The 20,562-nt window shown below is 39.9% G+C and overlaps 1 protein-coding gene across 2 annotated transcripts in view; it reads right to left on the bottom strand.

The window, feature by feature from the left end:
* wdr19 (WD repeat domain 19) overlaps positions 1-20,562 on the bottom strand; it is a 180,834-nt gene that overhangs the window by 51,267 nt on the left and 109,005 nt on the right. For both annotated transcript variants that reach the window (XM_048546009.2, XM_048545995.2), the window contains 4 exons: positions 15,194-15,303; positions 14,409-14,466; positions 5,567-5,713; positions 1,382-1,464 (listed from right to left, as the gene is read on the bottom strand). In XM_048546009.2, coding sequence (XP_048401966.1) covers positions 1,382-1,464; positions 5,567-5,713; positions 14,409-14,466; positions 15,194-15,303 — 398 coding nt within the window. The remainder of the gene's footprint in view (positions 1-1,381; positions 1,465-5,566; positions 5,714-14,408; positions 14,467-15,193; positions 15,304-20,562) is intronic.

The raw sequence follows: 20,562 nt of genomic DNA, 5'->3' as shown, positions 1-20,562 counted from the left end.
GCTTTTTGTCCACAGTCTGGGAACGTATAGTGCTTTGTTACGTGGAAGAAAAAATAGGAGTTGGGTTGTGGTGAGTGGAGAGGAGAAAGTAAAAATAAATCTCTTTACACCATCAATTACTTCATAGTCAGAACAGACTGTGAGAATGTGATGGAAAAAGAAGGATTAGATGCAGATAAGTTATTGGCCATTTACATTATGACGAACATTGTTTCTTCCATCGGGGCTGTAATGCAAACACACCTGTTCCCCTTTTGAGGGCTTCTGCCGCCTACAACTGTACACCAGTTCCTCCTTCCAGTGAGGTGTGTCAATTAGCATTGTGCTAAATGGTCAACATGGCTATCATGGGTGAATAGCTGCTAATGTGTGCAAACTGTGAGATGTGGGTTTCAGGCTTGCAAGTATTAAATGTGTGAGCAAAAGGTGAACCAGATTAATGTTCAAGTTGTGCTTTAATTGATAGAGATTATTGGAAGCTGAGTGATGTGGCAGAGGTAGCTGAATTGTGCAGTGGCTGATGATAGTGGTGCTAGTGACGAGATGAGGCATTTGAAGATGACTCACGAACTTTCACAGTTCATGTGAGATCATTAGATGTCTCACACTGGATCCATGTTTTAGTCATCAGCTTCTAAGCATGGGTCTGAAGGTCCTATGGATCACTTGAGCACATCTCTTTAAACAGGACTTCCAATACAGTGTTCAAAAAATCCTGATATCCAAGGTTTCACATAGTTGGCTATTATTCCTGCTTTGCTTCATCAAATTTACTTGTTAACAACTGCAGCACCTATTATTGTTTCAGCCAAGAGCTGACGAGTCAAAACAGACATTGGAATAAATATTTGGGAAGAGGAAATGACAACTAGTTCACACAGTTGGAGCACCACAAGTTAATGAAGTTCGGGCAAACAGTCTGAAACAGGTTACAGTGGAAGCTGAATTGCTTACAATGCTTTCCAGAAATTAATCAAGATACAAAGAAGAGCAGGTACATCAGCAACAAAGCTGTTAGGAAAACAGAAAGTTGCATCTTATGCTTACAAGTTATAGGGGAAGATCTCTTGACAGTTGTAAAAGAGTTGAATGTTATTCCTAATATTTGACTGATTTTTAGCACTCAACAAGTCTTGCAGTATCTTTGAGAAGAAAGCAGAGTTTTCATTTCAAGTCTGGGGTGATGAAATATTAACAGCATTTCTCCAGCAATTTCTGCTTGCATTTCTAATTTCCAGCATCTGCAGTTGTTTTATCATAAATCAGAAACTTTGTATGATACAAGAGTTTTTCACTTCGGATAAAAATTACAAACTGTTTGTAATGTATAATTAATTTCTCTTAAAAAGAATGTTGATGACATCAGCGAATATTTCCTTACCAATTTTTACAACGGATGTAAACAGATGCTGCTTTGTCATAATACAGTCCTTTCTCATATAACTGAGCAGCCTCAGAGAATTGCTGTAAAACAAGAACATTAACAAAACGTAGAAAATGAAATATATCATGGACTTGATAGAATTACAAACTAAATTGTGAATCTATTTAATTCAGTTTCGTAACATGAAAAGTGAATTATAGCCCTGCAGAACTGCAAGTTACAGTTATATATTACTTAAAAATAGCAGTTTCTTCAACAAAAATAACGCATATTTTTAAAAATAATGCTATTCTTTAAGATTCCTTTGTGGAGTTCTGTATTGAAACAATTTACAAGGTGAATACATACTGGTGAGATAAATTCAACAGCAACAAGTTTAATGTCAAGAAGACTGAGCCAAGAGTAAACTACTTACAGGAGGTATGCTCCGTAAATCCAAGTCTCCAATAACTTTAAAATAAACCATAGTGATAAGGGAGACGTCTGCAATAAATCTCTGAAAAGATCAGTCTCAACAGAACACCATGCTACTTGGAAAGCCTTTTGACTGGTGTCTCTTCAGAATATTCGTGCCTCTGATTTAATTAATGAGCAAAATCCACATGGGAATCATATTATTCTAGCAACCACTAACATAAGTACTACCTGGCATAATAACATGCTCTGAAACCACATCAAGCGTGAGACTTGTAGTACATTGTATGTGACCTGAATGCATATACGGAAATCTTTCACTGATCTCAATACTCAATTCCTGACAAGAATTCCTCCGAATTGTAGCAATGAATTGGGAGCTCTTACTTTTAAAATGTATCCCCCAAATTATATTCCAGTTGGCAGTGCAATGTACTAGGAATTAAATAACAACCAGCTTTCGGTTCAAAAGGAATTTTGTTTAAAGGAATATTATTTCCAGAAGACAATAACCAAATCTGTTTCTAACAAAATAGGTATATTAGTGGAATAAACATAGGGTTTGCATATATCAATATATATGCATATATATGCTTGTGTATATTTTGATTTGATCAACGCTAAATTGCATTGTGGATAAAACACATTATAGTGCTATAGAAATGTGTGCTCTTCCTGAAAACACTAAAATTAGGAAGGCAGGAAGTGTTATTGCCCAACAGACATTCTCGCTTTGTAGATTTGACCTTTAGATTCTGGGTAAAAAAAAATTGAACATTAAACAAAATAAGTTAATTGAAACTTAACTGACTGAAAGTGACTCTGAACAGAAGAAAATGCTTCTTTGATTTTTCTAACTTCTTCCTACTCTACTAACGAACATTCAAAATCAAACAAATGAAATGATTAAAAAATGAGTAAGTATGTTTTAGCAGCCACAAAGGCGAGACTGCAGGAGTGACATAGATTGGGGATATTGAAGAATTCATGGCATTTAGGAAGGACAGGAAGTTATAAGTTGTGGAGGGATGGCTCTAATTATTAAGTGTGATATTAGTACAATAAAGAGGGATGACCTTAGTTCAGGAAACCAGGATGTAGAAGTGGTTTGAGTAGAAATGAGAAATGATAGAGGCAAGAATTCACTTGTGGGAATGATATTTAGGGCTCCTAACAGTAACCAGGATGGGGTATTAGCGAGTTTTGAGAAGATTTGTAGCTCAGGTTGAGGTTCTGGTTGTGAGTTTGCTCGCTGAGCTGGAAGGTTCGTTTTCAGACGTTTCGTCACCATTCTAGGTAACATCATCAGTGAGCCTCCGACGAAGCGCTGGTGTTATGTCCCGCTTTCTATTTATCGGTTTAGGTTTCCTTGGGTTGGTGATGTCATTTCCTGCGTTGGTGATGTCATTTCCTGTTCTTTTTCTCAGGGGAAGGTAGATTGGCTCCAAATCAATGTGTTTGTTGATGGAGTTCCGGTTGGAATGCCATGCTTCTAGGAATTCTCGTGCGTATCTCTGTTTGGCTTGTCCTAGGATGGATGTGTTGCCCCAATCAAAGTGGTGCCCTTCCTCATCTGTATGTAAGGATACTAGTGATAGTGGGTCATGACTTTTTGTGGCTAGTTGATGTTCATGTATCCTATCCTTCTAGAAGCATGGCATTCCAACCAGAACTCCATCAACAAACACATTGATTTGGAGCCAATCTACCACTCCCTGCAAAAAAGAACAGGAAATGACATCACCAATGCAGGAAATGACATCACCAACCCAAGGAAACCTAAACAGATAAATAGAAAGCGGGACATAACACCAGCGCTTCGTCGGAGGCACACTGATGATGTTACCTAGAATGGTGACGAAACGTCTGAAAACGAACCTTCCAGCTCAGCGAGCAAACTCACATCCAGGATGGAGTATAAAGGAAGAAGCAATCATAGTTTTTTAAACAGTTTGGTGGAAATGAGAGGTTTTAATCTACATGTTGGCTGGAAAAAAATTAGATGGGTAAAGGTAGCCTAGATGAGAAGTTAACAGAACGTTTGAGCTCATTTCTTTCAACAGGCTACATTAGATCTGGCATTGTGCAATGAGATCACATTGATCTCAGTGAAGGTGCCCCCAGATAGAAGTGATCACAGTATGGCTGGCTTTTATATTCAAATGAAGGTTCAAATAGTGTTATTTTAATCTTAAAAAAGGGCAAGTATTAACAAAATTTGAAGCTTTGTTGGTCTACGTCCCAGGAGTTAAAAGGCAGTGGTTAGTGGGATAATTGATGCATTGGTTTTAATTTTCAAAAATTCCCTAGATTCAGGCAAATTTCTATTAGATTGTAAAACAGCAAATTTATTTCCTTTATTCAAAAAGGGAGACAGAAAACAGGAAACCACCAGCTAGTTAGTTTAACGTTGACGAGAGAAAATATTAGAAGATATTATTAAATACGTCATAGCAGGGCATTTTGAAAAATTCAAAGTAGTTAAGCAGAGGCAACATGATTTTGTGGAGTTTCTTCAGGAAGTAACATGTTCTGCGGGTACGTGGAACTGTGGATGTACTGTACTTAGATTTCCAGAAAACATTTGATATGGTGCAGCCACATCAAAGGTTCTTGCAGAAAATAATAGCAATTGGATGGTAAAATTTTGGCATGTCTAGAAGACTGGCTAGCTAACAGGAAAAAATAGTGTAGCTACAAAGAAAGAGTGATGTGTCACAGGGCTCATTTCTCAGGCCTCAATTTTTTTTTCTAACTAAATGACCTGGATGAGAGTACTAAAGGTACGGTTACTAAATTTGCCTCGACACAAAGATAGGCAGGAAAGTAAGTTGTGAAAAGGGCACAAGAATCTACAAAGGAATACTGATAGATTATGTGATGGAACAACAACCTTCCAAATGTAGAAAATCCTAGAAAAATATTAAATTATCCTTTTTGGCAGGAACAATAAAGACACTACATTATGTAGATTGCAGAGCTCTGGTTGTCATATGCACTGATTACAAAGATTAAAGTGTGCATCCATCAAGTAATTAGGAAAGCTGTGAGGATGGTATTGTTTGTTGTGAGTTGAGTTAAATATAAAAGCAGGAAGACTATGCTTCAGTTATACATGACACTGGCGAGACGACACCTGGAGTACTGCAGACAGTATTGGTCTCCTTATTTAAGGAAAGACGTGTTGGAAGCAGTTCAGAGAAGGTTTACTAGGCTACCTACAAGAAACGGGCATGGTGTCTCATAACGACAAGCTGGACTTTAATCCACTGGAGTTTAGAAAGTAAAAGGAGACTTGATTGAACATACAGGATCCTGAGGGATCTGACCAGACGGACGTGGAAAGGGTGTTTCCTCTCATGACAGAATCCAAAATATGAATTCACGGTTTCAAAATAAGGACTGCCAATTTAAGACAGATGAGACTTGTTTCTACATTGTGTAGTAAGTCTTTGGAACCTTATTTTCAGAAGGAGGTGTGAGCAAAGTCTTTGAATATTTTTAATGCAATGGGGACATTTCTTTGGTAAGCAAAGGGATGAATGATTATCAGGAATTGGAGTAATCAGATCAGCCAAGATCTTACTGAATGGCGAACATTACTGCTCCACTCATCTTTTGAGGAGCAAGACAGGCTCCAACATTGTTACATTTCCACAGTTTGTCTTGATAGTTCTAGTATTATTCCTGCTATTTACAGTTACTGGGATTTCTCTTATACCCTTTAGTTCTACTAATCTATTGATTAATCCAGGGATCATCTTATACCTTCATACTCTCTAGAATAACACCACAGTCTTTCTTCAGAACTCTACTGGTGTGTCTGATTGCCTGGTTGACACCACGTCGAATATCACCCATTCGTATTGACATCCTTGCTATTCCAGCTAAACATGCATCATCATGGTCAAGATACTATGAAGAAAAGAAAATTACAGCAAACAAATTAGTGCTTGAAAGCCTAACTTGATAGGCAATGATGAATAAAAATTGTACTGAAGTGTATAACAACAATAATCCTTAGAGTCTGGGACACAGAGAATGTGAGTCAGGAAATAGCAATGAAAGAAAGGGCCGGGTAGGAAGGAGACAAATAACACAACGAAGATGGACACGATATAAATGCTAAAAAATTATTATTATATCTGCTGAAAATTCTACGGTTAAGAGATGTTGAAGTCATAAGTGGAAGGCTAAGCTATGAGAAGGTTGTCTTTTGTTTCCTCTGCCTTTGGGATGGGACATCTTGTACACAAGGGCAACCCTGGAGGTTCTACTGGGGAAAAAGGGAGGAAGAGAGAAACAGACAGAGAAGCCAAATAGTCTTGCAGTTAATCTCCTGTGATATTGATACTACTATTTTCAAATATATTACCTTCAATAACCATGCTTGAAGTTTTGGAGAAAAGAAGTTTAATACATTGCTCAGCAGTACTTTTATGGTTGTTGCACATGAACAGATGAGTAGGCTTGCCTAATCAGTTAACTTTACACCTGGTTCACATTTACATTTTGCTACAAGCTATGAGCTAACGTTTGTTGAAAATTCACAATCTTTCTGCATTACAACAATGTCCAAAAGCCATTTGTCAGTTTATTTCTGAAGATTCTGAAGAGGCTTAACAGGTTAGATCTTGAAATACTGCTTCTCCTGATGGGGGAATCTATAATATAGGGACAGTCAAGACTAGGAGGCAAACATTAATGACTAAAAGGAGACATTTCTTCACTCACAAGATTGTCAATCATTGGAATTTTCCACTCCGGAGGGCTGTGGGTCCGCTGTACAGAGTCCTGTACAGAGACAGCCAGGGGCTGGATCACACGGAGAAGCACAAAGGCAATTCTCTTCACAACCATAACTACAGATCTCCTGTGAAAGCAGCAATTTCATCATCAGCTCAGACCACATGGAAAGGGAGTCTGAGTTTATAGGGCTCCAAGTGAGATACCCTTTTTTACCAGCCTCTGCATGTAGTTACACTCAATAAAACCTGTTGCTGTTCACTTGAGTGTAGATCTCACATGATTACATTAGCAACATTTTTTTTGCAGACTAGAGAAAAGCATACAGTGGCGTTCCCCAGGAAACTGGGATTAGGGTCACTGATTTTTTTGTTTTGCATTAATGACCTTTTTTTAAAAACTTGGCTAGATGACATTGAGATGTTAGAACAAATCTGGAAATTCTCATTAACTGCATAATTTCTAAAAACTGTGGTGACTTCACATTCCACAAGAAACAAGGAATCACTGACAGCAATCTGTGGATTTCTGGGTTTGACTGTGTGTATGAAAGCCAGATGTTGTTTGTTTCACAGGATGATAGTGGGAGGTTTGCCAGTAGAACCACAACATCTGATTGGTGGCAATTATCTTTGTTTGAAACACCTTGAAGGAGACCAGTATGGCTGGGGAGAAAATGGAATAACAAGGAATCTCCTTGAAGATGAATCCCAAGATCATGCAAACAGGTACTTGAATTGACCTGATCTTGAGAAGAACATATCAGATCCTTGAAGACCATTTGAATAGCTACTTTAACACCAGAAATGATGTGCATATTTATGCAATAAATGGACCAAATCAAACATTGAACCTAAGGATTGAATTAAGGCTGAGGTGGGCAAACTTAGGATTCAAGGAATCCAAAAAGTGAGCAAGAAAGTGGAGTTGCACTCAAATATCAGCCATGATCATAATGAAAACTGAAAGAACTGCAGATGCTGTAAATCAGAAACAAAAACAGAAGTTGCTAGAAGATCTCAGTAGGTCTGGTAACATCTGTGAAGAAAAAGACAGAGTTAATGTTCTGGGTCCAATGACCCTTCCACAGTTCTTCGGCCAGGCCTACTGTTTTTCCAGCAACTTATGATCACAATGAATGTTGAAGCTACCTCAGTAAACCATATGGTTTAACACTCTTCTGACTTCTTATCTGAAAAAGTTCTGTGGCTATTCTCCTTTCAAACAGGTATACTGTTTTGGATACTATTGTGGGGGGAATAGCCTCTAGGAAGATGGCACTAGCAGTAGCCAGACCTGTGGCACCACAACTGTCTCTGTTGTAGAGCAGTGTGTGGCAAAGTCTAGGCAAGCGAAAGTAGTGGGTGACTCGATAGTCAGGGGCACAGATAGGCGTTTCTGTGGCCACGTCCAAGGCTCCAGGATGGTGTGTTGCCTCCCTGGTGGCAGGATCCTTAATGTCCCTGAGCGGGTACAGGACATCCAGAAGCGGCAGGGAAAACAGCCAGAAGTCATTGTCCACACTGGCACAAATGCTATAGGTGGGAAGAAGAAAGGGGTCCTGTGAAAACAATTCAAGGAGTTAGGTAGGGAGCTAAAACGCAGGACTACTAGGGTAGTAATCTCATGCCATGGGCTAATGGAGCTAAGAACTGAGGGAGTGCTACAGAGCTGGTGTGAGAGGGATGGCTTTAGATATATGGATCATTGAGATGTCTTTTGGAGAAGATCGGACCTGTACAGGAAGGACGGATTGCATGTGAACTGGAGGGTCAACAATATCCTGGGCGGGAGGTTTGCTGGAGGGTTGGGACGGTTTAAACTAGTGAGGCAGGAGGGTGGAAATGGGAATACTAAGCCAGTAAGTGCAGGAACTGGGGACAAAAGTAGACAGAGGTATGCACAGCACAGAGAAGTCATAGGGCTCAGAGGGACTGGTGGACTGGAATGCCTTTACTTCAATGTAAGAAGTATAGCAGATAAGTCAGATGAACTAACAGCATGCATTACTGCATAGAATTATGATGTTATTGCCTTTACAGAGACATGGTTAAAGGAAGGACACGACTGGCAGCTTAACATTCCTAGATATCATTGTTTTAGAAGGGACAGAAGGGGAAACAAAAGGGGGAGTTGCACCGGTGATTAGGGATCATACCACACCTGTGTTGAGGGAGGACACATTGGATGGATCTTGCAGTGAGGCATTATGGGTGGAACTCAGGAATTGGAAAGGTGAAATCACAATGTTGGGAGTTTTCTATGAACCTCCAAACAGCCCACGGGAGACAGAGAAGTAGATACATAGTTAAATACTGAAAAAGTGTAAAAACAGCAGGGTAGTTGTGGTGGGTAACTTAACTTTCCTTTTATTGATAGGAAATCCCTTAGAGCCAGGGGTTTTGACGGAGAACAATTCGTTAGTTGTGTCCAGGAGGACTTTTTGAGGCCGTATGTTGACAATCCAAGCAGACACGAAGCCATATGAGACTTGGTCCTAGGGAATGAGCCAGGACAGGTGGCTGATATTTCAGTAGAAGAGTATTTCTGGCTTAGTGACCACAATTCCGTATGATTTCGAGTAGTCATGGAAAAGGACACAAGTGGCCCTCGGGTGAGGATGTTTAATTGGACAAGAGCCAATTACATCCAAATTAGACAGGAACTGGAGAACATGGTTTGGAAGCAGTTATTTGAGGGTAAATCTACCTCTGACATGTGGGAGCCTTTTAAAGACCAACTGACTGAAGTGCAGAACATGCATGTCCCTGTAAAGCTAAAGGATAGGAATGGCAGGATTCAGGAACCCTGGATAATAAGGAAAATTATAAACTTAGTCAAAGGAAAAAGGGAAGCATTCGACAAGTCTAGGTAGCTACAAACTTACGAAGCCCTGGAAGAGTACAGGGAAATTAGGAAGGAACTTAAATGTGCAATTAAGAAGGCAAAAAGAGGCCATGAAATGTATTTGGCGAATAGGGTCAAGGAGAATTCCAAGGCTTTTTATGCATATGTTAGGTGAAGGAGGGTAACAAGGCAAAAAGAGTAGGGCCACTCAAGGATGAAGGAGGGTAGTTATATGTAGAGCTACAGGAAGTGGGGGAGATCCTGAATGAATATTTTGTATTGGTTTTCACCAAGAAAAAGGACATGATTAATGTTGAGGTCAGGGATGAGTGAGTGAATACTCTAAAGAATGTCAACATATTGAAAGAGGAAGTTTTGGGAATCCTAAATTGCATTAAGATAGCCAAGTCCCCAGGACTAGATGAGATCTACTCCAGGTTGCTCAGAGGCAAAGGAGGAAATAGTTGGGGCACTGGCAGATATCTTCCCATCCTCGTTGACCACAGGTGAAGTCCCAGAGGGCTGGAAATTAGTGAATGTTGTTCCTTTGTTTAAGAAAGGATGCAGGGATAATCCAGGGAACTATAAACCGGTGAGATTGACATTTGTGGTGGGAAGCTCTTGGGGAAGATACTGAGGGACAAGATATATAAGCATTTGGAAAAAAAATGAACTACTTGATAACAGGTTTTGTCTGGGGAAGGTCATGTCTCACCAACCTGATTGAAATTTTTTGAAGACGTAATGAGGATAATTGATGAGAGAAGGGCTGTGGATGTAGTTTATGTGGACTTTAGTAAGGCATTTGTTAAAGTCCCATATAGCAGATTGGTACAAAAACTAAAATCACAAGGGATTCGGGGTGGCCTGGCTATATGGATACAAAACTAGCTTGGTCATAGAAGACAAAGCATAGTGGTAGTAGGATGTTTTTCAGAATGGAGACCGGTAACTAGTGGTGTTCCACAGGGGTCAGTCTTAGGTCCTTTGTTGTTTGTAGTATATATAAATGATTTGGAGGAAAATGTGGGTGGTTTGATAAGCAAGTTTGCTGATAAAATGAAGATTGGTGGAGTTGTTGATAGTGCCAATGATTCTGAAAGTATAAATAGGATATGGCTAGATTGGCAACCTGGGCACAGGAATGGCAGATACAGTTTAATCCAGACAAATGCGAAGTGATGCATTTTGGAGGATCAAATTGAGGTGCAAATTATATTGTAAATGGCAGAACCCTTAGGAACACTAACATTCAGACGGATCTGGGCATTCAGGTCCACAGTTCCCCAAAAGTGGCAACGCAGGTAGCCAGGTGATTAAGGTGCTATATGGCATGCTTGCCTTCATCACCTGTGGCATGAGTACAAAAGTTGGCAAAACATGTTGCAGCTAAATAAAACCCTTATTAGGCTGCATTTGGAGTACTGTGTGCAATTCTGGTCAGCACACAACCAGAATGATATGGAAGCTTTGGAGAGAGTACAGAGAAGGTTCACCAGGGTGTTGCCCGGTCTCCAGGGCACTGGCTATGAGGAAAGATTAAAAAGACTAAGATTGTTTTCACTGGAAAGACGGCAGCTGAGAGGAGACCTGATAGAGGTCTACAAAATTATGAGAGGTACAGATAGGGTGGATAGTCAGAGGCTTTTTCACAGGGTTGAAATCAATTACAAGTGGGCACAGATTTAAGGTCAGAGGGGAAAAGTTTAAGAGAGATATGAAAGGGAAGTTTTTCACACAGAGCGTGGTAGCAGCCTGGAATGCACTACCAGAAGAGATGGTGAAAGCGGGCACATTAAAGATATTTAAGAGGCATCTAAATGGGTACATGTTTAGGGAGAGAATAGAGGGATAAGGATCAAAAAATGGCAGGTTTGTTCTTAGATTGATTAGGGCATGGTGGTCAGCACAGCCTGGAAGGCCAAAGGGCTTGTTTCTGTGCTGTGCTTTTTCATTTGTTCACTTACAAGTGAATGGCCTGCTAAGACCATGGTGATTTTACCTTTCCACGTATATGGTGGTGGTGACAGGAAGGCAGCTCAAGAATGGCAGTGGTTGTTGACATGTGCATGCACGCTAATCCAAAAACAGGTATGTGTACAGTTCCAGACACAACAGAACATCAGGTGAAATTTGTGTGTGACGTCATATGCAAAGGCCACACCATACACATGCAAAGAAGCTTGTGTGCTTTTGAAACAGGGTTCAGCAGTGGGAAGGGCGGACAAGAAAGGGTGGGGATTCAGGGAAGGCCATCCCCGACTGGGTATCATGTAAGGAGAATGTAATAATTGGCAATCTAATTCTGTGAGGTTCCTTGGGGATGAATGATCATAAGGTGATAGAATTCTTCGTCAAGGTGGAGAGTGACATAGATGATTCTTAGCCTAGGGCTCTAAACAGAAGAAACTGTGCAAAGGCATGAGGGGTGAGCTGGCTATGACAGATTAAGAAACATTGCTTAAAGGGATGGCAGAGGGAAAGGCAATTGCAAACATTAAAAGAGCACATAGGTAAACAGTAACAGTTGTTCATTCCTGATTGCTGCAAAAATAGATGAGAAAGGTGGCCAAACCATGGCTTATAAGGGAAATTTGTTAATATTAGATCCAAAGAAGTGACATACAAATTGGCCAGGAAAAAAAAACACACAATAGAATCATGGAATGGGAGCAGTTCAGAATTCCACAAAGGGGGATGAGGGATTGATTAAGGAAGGGAAAAACAGAGTACGAGAGTAAGCTCGTGGGAACATAAAACTTGACTAAAAAGGTTTCTACAGGTATGTGATAATACAAAGCTTGGTGAAGACAAATGTAAGTGTCTTACAGTCAGAAAAGAGAATTTATAATGGGGAACAAAGACATTGGCTAAATTAAATAAATACATATTTTGTCCTGTGTTCGCAAAGGAGAACACAAATTACATACCTGAAATGTTGGCAAACACAGTTTAGAAAGAGGGAGGAACGAAGTAAAATCAGTGTTAGTAGGGAAGTGGCATTGTGGAAGTTGTTGGAATTGAAGGCTAATAAATCCTCACGACTTGATAATCCACATCCCAGAGTACTTGAGGAAGGAGCCCTAGTAAGAGGGGATACATTGGTGGTCATCTTCAAGTCATCTTCCAAGATTCTACGGACTTCGGAAAAGTTTCTGCAGATTGGAGGGTAGCTAATGTGATCTCCCTGCTTAAAAAGGGAGGTAGTGAGAAAACAGCGAATTAAATAATAGTGAGCCTGATGTGGACAGTGGTGTAAGTGTTAGAGACCATCACAAAAGATTTATTTGTAGAGCACTTGGAATACAGTGGCAAGATTGGATACAACATGGACTTATATGCTCAACTAACCTATTGGAATTTTTCAAGGATGTAACGTATAGAATTTATGAGGGGGAGTCAGTGGATGTGGTTTACTTGGACTTTCAGAAGGCTTTTGAGAGAGCCTCATATAAGAAATTAGAGCATAAAATTTAAGTGCATGGGACTGGGGGTATGATATTGGCAGAGATAGAAAACTGGTTGGCAGACAGGAAACAAACAGCAGAAATAAACAGGTCTTTTTCCAAATGGCAGGCAGTCTCCAGTGGGGTACTGCAGGAATCAGTGCGAGGATCTTGCTATTTACAATATGTAGTAATGATTTAGATGAGGGAATTAAATGTAATATCTGAAAATGTGCAAACAACACAAAGCTGGGTGGGATGCAGACCTGTAGGGAGGATGCAGAGATGATTCACTATGATTTTGACAAGCTGAGTGAGGAGCAAATGCATGGCAGATGCAGTATAAAGTGGCTAAATGTGAAATTATCCAATTTTGTAACAAAAATAGAAGTCAGTTCATTATCTGAATGGCTATAAATTAAGAGAGGGGAATATACAACAAGACCAGGGCGTCCTCATATACTTGTCGCAGAAGATAAGCACCCAGTTACAGCAGGTGATCAAGGAGGCAAATGCTGGTTTTCATAATAGGAGGATTTGAGTACAAGAGCTGGAACAGCATAGGGCCTTGGTGAGACCATTCCTGAAAAACTGTGTGCGGTTTTGGTCTCATTATCGGAGAAGGATAGGCTTGCTATAGAAAAAGTGCAGTGAAGGTTAACAGACTGAACCCTGGGATGGTAGAAGTGACACACAAGGAGAGTTTGAATTGGTTATGATTACATTCGGGGAGTCAGAAGAATGTGATAGAAATCCATAAAATTCTAACAGAACTTGACAGGGTAGTTATCGAAAGGGTGTTCCTGATGACTTGCAAGTCCAGAACCAAAGGTCACAATCCAAAAAGATATGGGGTATACCTTTTGAGACTGAGATGAAGAGAAATTTCCTTACCAAGAGAGTGGTGAGCTTGTAGAAAGCAGTTGATGTCAACACATTGTATGATTTCAGGAAAGAGTTGGCTATCTCACTTGGGACTAAATGGATAGACGCATACGGGGGAAAAGCAGGGACAGGTTTTGAAGTTGAACAATCATAATGAATAGAGGAGCAGCATGAAGTGCCAAATGGCTTACTCTTGTTCCCGTTTTCTATGTTTCTATGTAATGGACATATGTCAGCCGATTTGCACAGAACAAGGCCCCACAAACAGTAATGAACAGTAAAATGTCTAACAGATAAATAATGCTGAGGAATAAATGTTGGTCAGGATACTAGGGAGAACTCCCCAGCCTTCAAAATAGATCAAAGTAATCTCACAACTAGATGAACCCTGTGGAGTGGGACTTGAATTCATTCCAGTTTACAGGTGATTGGGCAATCTAGTGAGGTACACCTGACGCACACAACTGAATAGCAAATCCATCAATCTAAACCATTTTGCTTTGGTATGTAATGTTATAGGCTGGTATAGTGTGAATAATTTGAGGATTTAGTGTGATCTTGGACTTAAAATTGTCAGAGATTACTTCTGAAGTAAAATAATGTTAGGTGTTTAAACTGCATTATTGCAGTCATGTAATGTTTTTGTCTGTCTGTTAAAGTAGATGTGTTAATTTAGAACATCTTGCCTTATTGTCTCCAGTCACACCTTTCTCATAATGTGCCAATGCATTCACATAGTCTCCCCTGGAAAACAAATACTGGTCAATGTGACAAGCAGAACGACATATACATTTCTACTATTAACCCAAATATATGGAAAGTTCATTTTGAAACAACTTCATATGCATATAACCTAACTCATGAATACTCAAGTCAGATCATTAAAAGCACTTATTAAAAGCATTTTATTTAAACAAAAACAAAGAATGGATTTTTATATCAAATGAATACTGACACAAAGCCTGGGTGCATGGCATGCAAAAAGTTTTCAGTGACACTACAAATCTTCTCAAAACTCGCTAGTTTTCAGTGATAAAAACCGATGCGATGTAAACAAGTAAACAATGTATGTGAAAAATTAGCCCTTAGTCGGAAATTATCAGAGATAATGAATGCGTTTGGTACATTCTATTAAAAGTACAGAGAAAAGACAAACATATATCGAAACAAGGAAAAGGTAAAATAAAATGCTAAGCTAAAATTGTAGTAAGACAGGATGAAGAAGAATTCTCCAAATTATGCACCAATAAATCTACAATGCATATATGTATGACAATTCAAAGTAGCTTTTTGCTGAAAGAGATTCAAATGATCCAGTAATTCAAATGAAACAACAGAAATAAGTCAAGAAGATCAGCATGCAATTTCCATCAAGTGACTGGATGCAGGTGCACTGTACAGTAGCTCACATATTACATGTGGAGCTTACTGACTATATTTCCAATTTAAAAACAATCCATTTTGTACATACGTGAACTCGAGTTGAATAGCATATTCTTTGGAGATAAATGCGATCTGATCAGGAGCTAGCCGCTTAGCTAATTGTAGAGCACTGTCCCAATGCTGTAGATCCCTCCTCATCTAGATGATGAAAGTAGTACATCTCACCAGAAATAAACTCATACATTAGAAAGAGCAATAAATATTTTAAAGTGAGATAATACATAATCAGAGTTCTTCCAAGACACAATTTAGATTAGATTGCATGATTAATGTACCTTATAAATTTAATTATATGCTAGTTTTAAAAAGATATCACTTTACAGGCTTAAAAGATTCAATGATCATCATTCTGGCAATTACTGTGTTGTATTGTAGGAAGAATGATCTTGAATGAAGTAAAGCCCTGCTGGCCCTGCCCATACATAAATACGAACATACATACAAATCCAGACCAGCAGTAGGCCATTGAGTCAGATCATGGCTGATCTCATTGTAACCTGAAATCTAAATTCCCATCTCCTCCTGATAACTTTCAACATCTAACTTAAAAAAAGAATCTGTCTTAAAATATTCAAGGACTTTGTTTCCACCACCTTTTCATGAAGAGAGTTTCACAGACTTGAAACTCTCAAAAGGTAGAAATTAATCTAAGCTGTTTTAAATGGTGACCCGTACTTCTAATTTTCCCATAACAGAAAACATAGTTTCCATATTTACTCTGACAAGACCACTCATGATTTATAAAACTCAATCAAGTCACCTCTTACTCTTCTAAAGTCTACCAGATACAAACGTAGACAATCCACCCTTCCTTGTAAGACTGCTTGCCCATGTATTAATCAAGTAAACATTCTCTGAACTCCTTCAACACATTTATATCCTTCCTTCAATGAGGTTACCAATGCTGTTCACAACACTTCAGATGTGGTCTCACCAGTGTCCTGTATAACTGAAAAATAATCTTCCCACTTTTGTATTCAATTTCTCTCATGATAAATGAAAATATTTTAATAATTTTCCTAATTACTTGCTGTATCTGCCTTGCAACTTCTTATGATTAATCCACAAGGCCAACAGATCTCTGTAATCTCTCACGATTTAGAATATATGGTAATTTAATATTCCTCCTGCCAAAATGGACAATTTTACATTTTCCCACAATATACATTTGCCACATCTTCATCCACTCACTTAACCAATCAATACTTTTTTGTAACCTCCTAACGTCATTTTTACAACCTATTTTCCAACTTATTTTTGTGTCATCAGCAAATTTGGCAACCATGTGTTTTGACCCTTTATCTACATAAATTGTAAATTTTTGAGGTTTTAACATTGATCCTTGTGGAACACCACTTATTAAATGTTGTCAACCAGAAAAATAACTATTTACATGTATTCCTTCTGCTTCCCGTTAGGCAACTAATCTTGTACACATTCAAACAATATACCATCTACACCACAAGCTTTTATTTTCCACAATAATGTTTGATGTAGCACCTCTTCAAATTCCTTCTGGAAATCCAGTACATCAATTCGTTGTCCTTTACTGGCAGCGCATGTTGCCTCCTCAAATTTATCAAACATGATTCTCCTACCTGAAAATTTTGATTACCTTGAATTTGCCCTACAATATCTTCTTCAATAATCACTTCTAAAATCTCGTGTATGACAGCTGATTGATCTGTGGTTTCCTGCTTTCTGTCTCCCTATCTTTTGGATAAAGGAATAACATTTTCTATCTTCCAAAATAATTGGGACCATTCCTGAATCAAAGGAGTTTTGGAAAATTAAAATCAATGCATCACTATCTCACTAGACACTTGTTCTAGAAGAGCCTCTAGTCTTCTAAATAGGCTTTTTTAGAGTTTTAGGAGAAGAAAGAGGTGGTTCCCAGCAAATATCCCCAGTGTGAGCAATTTTCCCATCATTTCCTAGACCTTGAGCTCTTTAATTTACTTTCTAAACTTGTTGGTCTCACCACCTCTTTCTTCTCCTTTAAAGTCCAATGCTGTGACCAGGCTTTTGGTCACGTCTTGTGTTCACTGTACAAGACAAGCAGAGATAGTAGGGAACAGAAAAAATATACACATTAACAAATGACACCACATCACTTGTTTTGGTAAAAGTGCTTATTAATTGATTGTATCAGTTTTCTCAGTCAGTTGAACTCATGTTCAATTTACTCGTGCTTTTTTTTTGTTTTCCAGTCTAGTTTTAAAGAAGCAGAAGCAAAATATTATTTGAAAAAAATCAGTGTGGAATTGATTTTTCATTTTGGTCTGCTTTACAAATAATGAGCTATATTTAAATAGCTAGGAAATTATTTATAGGCTCAGAATTTACTCATTGTCTGTAAGGAAAAATTCTGAAGAACGATTTGCAAATGGAAGTCACTATTGCATGTAAATAGAGCTTTGAGTGTTTGTCATCTATAGGAAATGCTCTGGGTCTTTGTCGCCTACCAACATAACATACTGATACCTAAGTATCAGTAAGCTGGATTTCAGCACACCCTTAGTTGCCCATTTATAGGACTCAGTTGGAGGCAGGACAGGAAAGCCATTATTGGGTCTTGCCACCACAGACTTAATCAGGAGAAAGGTGGGAACGGGGTGGAGTCCTCAACTGCTAACTGCCATCTATTTAAATCCCCACCTACCCATCAAACTGGTCACAGGGAAGTGTATTATATTCTGCCCTCTTTCTTTTGCTATCCTGTCATTGTTTCATTGAAAGAATAGATGATGCTATAGGTTCTGTTTCACCAAAATAATGGAAATACCTTTGTTTTAACCCTACATCCAGGAGAGAGATTTTTGTTTTGTAAGTTGCATCATAGTTGATCCTCTGACTCTCCTGCTTGGTCAAATCATGTGCTACCACTCCAGAGTTTTTGACTGACTAAAACTCTAAAACAGCCTATTTAGAAGACTAGAGGCTCTTCTAGAACAAGTGTCTAGTGAGATAGTGATGCATTGATTTTAATTTTCCAAAACTCCTTTGATTCAGGGATGGTCCCAATTATTTTGGAAGATAGAAAATGTTATTCCTTTATCCAAAAGATAGGGAGACAGAAAGCAGGAAACCACAGATCAATCAGCTGTCATACACAAGATTTTAGAAGTGATTATTGAAGAAGATATTGTAGGGCAAATTCAAGGTAATCAAAATTTTCAGGTAGGAGAATCATGTTTGATAAATTTGAGGAGGCAACATGCGCTGCCAGTAAAGGACAACGAATTGATGTACTGGATTTCCAGAAGGAATTTGAAGAGGTGCTACATCAAACATTATTGTGGAAAATAAAAGCTTGTGGTGTAGATGGTATATTATTTGAATGTGTACAAGATTAGTTGTGCTCCTGAGATGCTGCTTGGCCTGCTGTGTTCATCCAGCCCCACATTTTATTATCTTGGAATTCTCCAGCATCTGCAGTTCCCATTATCTCTGATATTTGCTGGGAGGTTTGCTGAGAAGCGAATCTCAAAGGAATCGACAATTTGGCATGATTTCTTAATTCAGTAGTAAGTAACTCACATCCTGCTTCTCCAATACCCGTCCACTATTTATAATGCACAAGGTGAGTGTGTGACGGAAAATCTCCACTTGCCTGAACTGGTGCAACTCCAACAATAACATTCAAGGGGTTAACATCGCCCTATCAGCCACTTTTAATATTCACTCCCTCCACCATCAAAACACGGTGGTAGCAGCAAGTACTATCTACAAAGTATGAAGTAATTCACCAAGTTTCCTTCATCAGCACGATGCAAACTTGTAACTTCTACCACCTGGAAGAAGAGCAGCAGATACATGGAAACATCACCATTCACATGCTTCCTTCCAAGCCACAAGCTATCCTGACTTGGAGCTATATTCCCTCTCCTTCACTGCTGACAGGTCAAAACCCTGGAATTCCCTTACTAACAACACTGTAGGTGACTCTACACCCCAAGGGTAGTTTCAAGAAAGCAGCTCACTCCCATCTTCCCCAGCACTGGTACTGATGAAGTGATCCAGAACTTGCCACTCCTCTAGCCAAGTTGTTTCGGTACATCTACCTGACAGTGTGGAAAGTTGTCCAAGTATGTCCGGTACATCAAAATCTGGACAAATATACGCCGGTTCCACCAACATTCCCGCTTTGTCGGCCGACATCGCTCCACCCACCACATTCACAGCCAGCATCTCGAGACAGAACAATAATACAGAGCCCTGCTGAGTCTCCACCACTGTCGACCCACTGTCTCCGCCTGCTCCTGCCCCACCAAACTCATCTTCACCTATCTGGATTCCATTTTCTCCCCCTTGGTCCAGGAACTCCCTACCTACGTCCATGACACCAAACATGCTCTTCACCTCCTCCAGAACTTCCAATTCCCCGGTCCCCGACACCTTATTTTCACTCTGGACATCCAGTCCCTATACACCTGCATTCCCCATGCCGATGGCCTAAAAGCTCTCGCTTCTTCCTGTTCTGCAGACCCGACCAGTCCGCCTCCACTGACATCCTCATCTGCTTATCCGAACTCATCCTCACCCTCAACAACTTCTCTTTTAATTCCTCCCACTTTCTACAGACAAAGGGAGTGGCCACGGGTACCCACATGGGCCCATGCTATGCCTGCCTCTTTGTAAGGTATGTGGAACAATCCCTCTTCCAAAGCTACACTGGCCCTATCCCTCATTTCTTCCTCCATTACATTGATGACTGTTTCAGTGCCGCCTCGTGTTCTGACGAGGAGCTCAAACAGTTCATCCATTTCACCAGCACCTTCCACCCCAACCTTAAGTTTACCTGGACCATCTCTGACACCTCTCTCTCCTTCCTAGACCTCTCTGTCTCCATTTCTGGTATCCACCTGGAAACCGATATCCATTTTAAATCTACCGACTCCCACAACTACCTGGAATATTCCTCCTCTCACCCACCTTCCTATAAAAATGCCACCCTCTATTCCCAATTCCTTCGCCTACCCGCCTCTGCTCCCGAGATGAGGCATTCCACTCCTGAACATCCCAGATGTCCTCTTTTTTCAAAAACTGCGACTTCCCCTCCGCAGTGATCAAAAATACCCTCGACCGTGTCTCCCGCATTTCCTGCAACTCATCCCTCACAACCCCTATTCGCAATAATAACCAAAACAGAATCCCCCTCGTCCTCATGCACCATCCGATCAACCTCCAAATCCAATGCATCGTCCTCCGACATTTCTGCCATCTGCAATCCGACTCTACCACCAAAGACATTTTTCCTTCCCTACCCTTACGTGCTTTCCGGAGGGACCACTCTCTCCGTGACTCCCTTGTCCGCTCCACACTCCCCTCCAGTCCTACCACCCTCGGCACTCTTCCCTGCAACCGAAACAAGTGCTACACCTGCCCCTATACCTC

Source organism: Stegostoma tigrinum, chromosome 1 (assembly GCF_030684315.1).
Source record: "Stegostoma tigrinum isolate sSteTig4 chromosome 1, sSteTig4.hap1, whole genome shotgun sequence".
Taxonomy (NCBI): domain Eukaryota; kingdom Metazoa; phylum Chordata; class Chondrichthyes; order Orectolobiformes; family Stegostomatidae; genus Stegostoma; species Stegostoma tigrinum.
The sequence above is the reverse complement of the archived record's forward strand: the minus strand, read 5'-3'. Positions and strand labels throughout refer to the sequence as shown.